The 7,481-nt window shown below is 35.2% G+C and overlaps 1 protein-coding gene across 1 annotated transcript; it reads right to left on the reverse strand.

Annotated features, from left to right (window-relative positions):
• Positions 1 to 333: 333 nt before the first annotated feature.
• On the reverse strand, positions 334 to 1,284 carry LOC104856519 (olfactory receptor 481). Its single transcript, XM_010615969.2, has one exon. The coding sequence runs from the start codon at positions 1,270 to 1,272 to the stop codon at positions 334 to 336; it is 939 nt and encodes a 312-aa protein (XP_010614271.1). The 5' UTR covers positions 1,273 to 1,284.
• Between the last annotated feature and the right edge of the window lie 6,197 nt (positions 1,285 to 7,481).

Raw genomic sequence — 7,481 nt, forward strand, 5'->3', positions numbered from 1 at the left:
AAAACTGAATAAAGATGTAGATTTGAAAGTGACAGTTTAATCTTATGGAATGTATGTAATATATAGCTATACTATTTCCAAATACAATGACAATGTTGTATAAGAAAAGTCAAATCTTCCAGAAATAACGAACTACCTTGAAACAATTTTAGTGAAAATGATATGTTTTGTGACTCTAGGAAGTTATAAATTAAATTGCCATTAGTCAATATGCTAGCACTGTATATGTAAGAGTTCTTCACATAAAATATGGCTAAGGAAAACATAAATGTGTATCATATAAGTCCTGCAAACTATTGTTTTATAATTTTCAGATTCACATTTGGATTTCTTTCAAAATAAAGAATGCGTCCTTGGCATCAATTTCTTCATGGCCTCTTTTACCTCCTTGTTTCTCAGACTATAGATCAGGGGGTTCAGCATGGGGATCACCACTGTGTAGAACACAGACACCACTTTAATATGATCAGGTGAGTGAGTGGATTTCGGGATAACATAAACAAATGTAACTGTCCCGTAAAACAAAGTCACTGCTGTGATGTGCGAAGTGCAAGTAGAGAAGGCCTTGTATCTTCCCTCTGTAGAGCGCATCTTCATGATTGCATGGAGGATGTAGAGGTATGAAACAATGATGATGAACAGTGTGATTACAATGATTGACCCAGCAGAGATGGCGGGAGATATTTCAGCAACGTAAATATGGGTACAAGAAAGCTTTACTAGGGGTGGGAGGTCACAGAAGAAATGGTTGATTTCATTTGGTCCACAGAAAGTCAGGCTCAATAGGCAGCAGGTAAATGATGAAGCATTCATTCCCCCACCCAGATAGGAAATAACTAATAATATGATGCAGACCCTGGAGGACATGAGAGTAGAGTAGAGCAGGGGAGAGCAGATGGCTACATAGCGATCATAGGCCATGGCAGCCAGCAGGAAGCACTCAGCTGTTCCAAAGACAACATCGGAGCCAAGCTGGGCTATGCAGCCAGCCACAGGCATAGTAGTTTTCTCTCTCAGGAAACTCACAATCATGATAGGTGTGACTGATGTGGAATACCCCATGTCCACAAAGGCCAGATGGCTGAGAAAAAGATACATTGGGGAGTGAAGCAGGGGGCTTCTTCGGATTAACACGATTATGCTGAGATTGCCCAATATAGTAACAACATAGATTCCTAGAAAAACTATGAAGAATATGGAACAAAGTGTTGGATCCGCTGTTAACCCCAAAATAATGAACTCCGTTACCACTGTGTGATTGCCAGTCTCCATCCTGGGAATGATACCTACTGAAATAAAAACTAGTGGCTATTACAATAAATTAAAAGACCTCATAATTGATATCTTTACTTCAAAATTTGGCTTTTAAAAGAATCAATAGATAGATTTCACATTTCTCAAATGCACACACTTTACAAAATGTTCATGAACATGTTCCATTATGCAAGATTTGAAAGTGCTAAAATCAACCCTGGCATGGTGGCGCATGCCTGTAATCCTAGCACTCAGGGGCTGAGGAAGGAGGATAGCTGTGAGTTCGAGACCAGCCTGGGCTAACAGTGAGTTCCAGGTCAGTCACAACTACATAGTGAGACCCTGTCTCAAAAAAACCAAAAAAAAATTTTTTAAAAAATGCTAAAACTATCTTGCCACAGATATAAAGTGTCCAATGACTCAGATCAGAGCATTGTACTCACAGTCACTGCATTTGATAAATTTGAATTGTTGAATTGTTAAATAAATTCTTTCAGTGATGATGTTTTGAGAACACGAATGGTTAAAGTGCTAGTGTTGGTAGCATCCAATTTACCTCTATTTCTTAGTGGCACCGAGGAGCACACTACAAGTCCTCTCGCAGTTCAGTGAGTCTGTGAACAGTACGTGTCAGTGAGTTGTGAGAGGAAATATGTGTTTTCAGAGCAAATTAAATCACCAGTAGGCAACTTTTCTTCCTTTCTTGCAGTGATATATTTTGTGACACAACTATAATATATGATATATACATATAGATATAGATATAGATATAGATATTACCTCCTAAGAGTCTGGAGAACACATAGTGTACTAAAAATATAATGAAGTGAGAAATATGTCAATGTTGTATTAGACTGCACAGAGTTTCCACGGTTAGCTTGTCAGAACAGCATATCACCTAAGCTGGTTAGTGTAATTACAGCTTAACTGTAATTGGAAGTTACATATAGAGTTTAAGACTGAAAGAAACATGAGAAATAAATGCACTTTGGGTCATTAGTTGAATTAACAAAAGCAAAATTTCAAAAATTGGGCATGAATATAATATGCAGTAGAATATACTTTTTAAATACCTAATGTTTATTATGCCAGTTGTGGAGCAAGAGAGTAATACATAAAGTAAAAAGAATAACAAGAAGTCACTTTTTTTCACAAAAAAAGCATTAAATAAGTTTAGTCAGGAGAATGTGAAAAAGTAAAACAAAGGCAGACTTTCATTTAAGCAATATTGTTAACCTAAAATATCCTGAAGCATTTTTAATAAAATACTTGGACAAACTGCCAATAACTTGGGTACTAAAAATATGAAAAAAAATTCAACAATTTTAATCATAAGAGAATTGCAAGTTAAAACTACAGTAAAATATCATCTCATACTTGTTAGAATAGTTATAAAATAAAAAAAATAACTAATCTTGCCAAGAACTTGGAGAAAAAATAACCCTGGTGTACTTGGAGGGAATGTAAACAGTACACCCAATTTGGAAAACAGTGCGGCGGTTCTTCAAAAAACCAAAAGTGGAATCACCATGTGATCCAGCATTTCTGGGTGCACATCCAAAGGAATTGAAGTTGGTATGCCAAAGTGATGTCTATGCTTCGAAATGAAGACCAAGAAAAATCCCCATGAAGACCAAGAAAAAGTCCAACTCTTTCCAGCCAAAAGACAGGGAAGGAGGTAGCCTAGCAAGATAAAAGTTTAGGACAATAACCGATATAATACACTCCATAGCTAAAAATAGAAAATATCAAGTCCTCCTCTAATAACCACCAGCAAAGTTTGAGGCAGAAGGAAAAGCTTTTGGTACCCTTCCTGCTCAACTTTCCATGATAAATGTAAACACTATTTGGAAATGATGAATTTTCATATAAATTAACTTGATAAACAATATTAAAATGCTACATCTCTGGCTTCATTTAGTCCCAAATCTAAAAAAAAAAAAAAATACTTATCTGAAATAAGTAATATTTTTATTTAAAAAACATACATGAAAGACTGAAATGAATTTAAAATATGAGTTCCAGTGTTATAGAGGAGGCAGTCCATCTGTAATGGAAATAAAATAACATTTCAGAGATGACCTATCTAGGTAATCTCAGAGAAGTTACGTAATCTTATTTTAAAAATTAAGACAATAACGCCATTTAACTCATGTGGTTGCTGTGTCAAATGAGATAATGAATGTGAAACACTCAGCAATAAACAGCAATGAATGAGTAATTCACAGTAAAAACTTACTCAAAATAAGCAATTATTAGCTTATTTGCAAATGCAAAGGACATTTACTTATATGCCAGTAACAAAGAATGAACGCTACCTGCTAGACAAATGTTATGATGAAAACAGACTCCTCCTACAATCCTCTCTGTTCAGCAGGGCCTATTTACATAAGATTTGGGACCTTTTGTGATATAAGACACTAAATATTTCATCCCCAGACACCTGCAGGTTTGTTAGCACCCTTTTGAAAATCCAAGGAGACTGAGAAAATTAGATGTGTTTATATTTTCATGCACGATTTTGCTGGCTGAGCTATTCATTAAAATCTCAGGGGCTTTATTTGTCCTCCTGATTATTAGTATGCAATTGGGGTGATCTAATTAGTTTTGAAACTTGACTTGGATAAACATTTTTGGCATGGGTGATGCTTAATCATCTGTGCCTGTCTGAGAAGAAACCGTAAATAACCAGGAGCCTGGAACTATAGTCTGGAGCACTGTTTTGGAGTTGATGTATAGCCAAATCTTTGGGACCTTCAAGAAAAGCCATGCTGCTTTTCTCTGTGTGAAAGTGACCCTCATTTTATTCAGTTTTGATATTTCCCACTGATCATGTATATGTGCTTTCAAAATCCTGGACTTCTGAAATAGTGATCCATTTATTGAAGGTATAAGGGGTAATAAAAATATGGTTAATGATTTTAAAATTTTTTACTTATTGCAGTAAAAAACACATTGCATCTCTCTGACTATCAATGATGTTGAAGATTTTTTTCATGTGTTAATTGGCCATTTGTACTTCTTCTGAAAAATGTTTACTCCTTTCAGGTGTCCATCTTTAATTGGTTTTTTTATTTTTGGGTGATCTAATTTTTATTATTTCTTTATATACTCTAGTTATTAGTCCTGTGAGGAGTAGCTGGCAAAATTTTTTCCCATTCTGTAGGTTGTCTTTTTACTCTGTTGTTGTTTCCTTTTTCAGTTTGATATGAGTCTATTTGTTGATTCTTGATACTAAAGAAAATGTACTTATACACAGAGAGTACTACTCTGCCATAAAGAATGATAAGCTTGCATCCTTTGCAGAAAAATGGGTGCACTTTGAGACCATAAGGCTAAGTGAAATAAATCAGACACACAAGCTTAAATGCCACATGGTTTCTTTTATATGAGAAACCCAGAATATAAATAAGGAGCAAAACAAAAGACAGATAATAGGAAATAGGGAGATCGATTTTGTTCAAATAGGAAGGGATCAAGAGATGTAGAAAAGGGAGAATAAGATTTTAAAAAATTAAAATGTGCTATGTGCTTGTGTCATCTTCAAACAATGTAAACAATATTTGAGAACATATTTCCTCACTTAATGGATGATATCAAACTTGTTCATTTTTTTCAAAGAACATCACTTATTATGATGTGATCTGATTTTGCTTTCTTTTTATTACTTTTGCTGTATTATTTTTGTTGTGTCCTATTATTATTTTAATTGGTTGGAATGAATTAGTTTTATTTTCACTACTTTTAATTTAATAACATAGAATTTGTGCATCTTGTTTTTATTTTTCCAGTAGTTATGACGCTTAAAGTTTTAACATTTTGTTTACATTTTCTACCAGTGTCTATAATTGATTTGTTCCTAGACTCTGACTGAATTCTACATGAATCTAAGTATGTCTGTACCTTTCTCTGTTCTTACTTTTACCATGCCCCAGCTTGCTTGTTAAATCATACAAAAATTTAACTACAAATTATTATTTTGATCAACAATTAGTTAGACTCATAATAAATTGCTTTTTTCCCTTTGTTTGCTCCTGTTTCAGGTCTGTCATGTGTCCCCTTGTGTTCTCTTATCAGCCAGAAAATCCTGTGAATAGTGAGATTTCTGAATCCTTTCGTGATATCCAAATAACTTGGTTTTTCCTTCTGCTTGAATCGCATGCAGTTTGGGTAGAGAATTCCACATAGAGTATTACTCCCCACCTCACAACTGGGAAGAGGAACTTCTTTACCCCTCTGACTCTGGTGTTGCTATGAAAAATATGGAGCCAGTATTTTGCTCCTTTGTAGATTATTATTATTATTATTATTATTATTATTATTATTTATGGAAATATAGGACAAGTCTCTACTGTCCTTGTTTTTAAAATGTTGTTATATAATTTTGGAGTGATGCCTTCTTGTCACCTTCCTACGTGATACTTAGACATTTCTCTCGGAGGGCTCGTCTTTCTGTGGCACTGAGTCTAGACAATGATGGTCAAGGGCTGTTTAAAATCATATGTAGAAAAATATGGGGGGGTTATAGTGGATAAATTGGGCTGTCAAATCTGAACTTACGAATTTTTCAATCGTGGAAAGCAAAACCAGACATGCACCTCACTATAGGATGCAATAAGGAGTATACAAGCCTACTATGAAATTTCTTGCCAAAATCCAAAGGGTAATCTCGTGAAGATTTTATATAGATCCACCTGTCACTTTACAGTCACACAGTGTTCACTGGAACTCTTTATTTAAAGGCCACAGATCCTCAATGCTGTGCACCCCAAGCTCATGTAAGGAATTTCTGCAATTTTGACATTAGCAAGATGTAAAATTTAGAGATGCTATGGTGAATTTTGGAGTCAGTAGAACCATATTTCTAGGCAAGTTACTCTGGAAAGTGACTGAGTAGCTTCAAGTGCTTCAAGAACAGAGGTTGTCAAGGAAGATTAAGATGTTTGTTTGTTTGTTTGTTTGTTTTTTGAGACAGGGTCTCACTATGTAGTTGAGACTGATCTGGAACTCACTATGTAGCCCAGGCTGGTCTTGAACTCATAGCGATCCTCCTGCCTCAGCCTCTCAAGTGCTGGGATTACAGGCGTGCACTACCATGCCCTGCTGAAGATTGAGATTTTGATCAGGGCTTAGACCTACTGATTGATTGCATTCCTCTTATTGCAGACACCACTCCCAAACTAAGAGCCCAAGTTTTTGGCTTCAGAATTAATGTATTTGTAGAGAAAGCCTCTGTTTATGCTTTGATTTTTACTTCTTTCCACAGTGTTTCCTAAATATACAGGACTCCCAAATTTTAGGTTTTAAAAGATTTTGTTTTGTCTTTATATTACTTGCATGTGTTTTGTTTTTATACATTAATTTTCTTGTATGAAAGAAAATGTTGCCACAAGAAAACTGGGGGCTTCTGGCTTGATATTTACTATTTTGAGCAGGTAGTTAATAAAACACTGAAAAAAAAATCTCATACTGCTGTGTGGCTGCAGACAGAATTGACCACTCTATATGTGTGTTTTGCACACTAACCACATGCCAAGAACTCAGCCAAGAAAAAGACTTGCAGATAATCATAGCCTTTTTCCTTGACATCTATCAGATGTAGAAGTGAAGATTTGGTGTTTGCTGTCTATAAAATTTTTTTTAAAAAAGAGGGAGAGTGTACGTTAACAAACGCTCCAGTGGACACTTGTATAAATATCTACGTAGCAGCATGAATCCCTGAGTGTGCTTTCTAACTATCTTTCCTCTTCTTTTCTAACACACTGACTATCTAGTTACACTGAGATATAAGAGAAAGAAGAAATTTTGGTATATCCTATTGAATTGTTTGTAAACAGGGAAAGTCTACTTTTGCAAACAAGAACAACATTGGTATTTAATCCTCTGGTAGAAAATGGTGACCTCTAAGAATTATGGGAGTGAGTGTTTCTTGTAAGTGAAAACCATAGACACCAACCACTCTGCTAGACAGAAGCACTCAGGGGGAAGCAACTAATCAGTGCAGGTATAATAGGACACACAACACTGCTTAATCAATTCTATTTCTTTGGTTGATTTTCTGCATCTTGCAAAATATATTTGCAAAAAACTATTTTCAGAAACATCATGTGGACATGGTTGAATGCCTTAAGTTTTGGTTAATGAATAAACTTGTCTTAAATTGGTCTGTTGCTGGTCTCCCATGACGTTTTTTTCTTTTTAGTCCCTCTAAATTTCCAGGAGAAGAA

This window comes from Fukomys damarensis, unplaced genomic scaffold, assembly GCF_012274545.1.
Source record: "Fukomys damarensis isolate Sample0158 unplaced genomic scaffold, DMR_v1.0_HiC HiC_scaffold_16, whole genome shotgun sequence".
Classification (NCBI taxonomy): domain Eukaryota; kingdom Metazoa; phylum Chordata; class Mammalia; order Rodentia; family Bathyergidae; genus Fukomys; species Fukomys damarensis.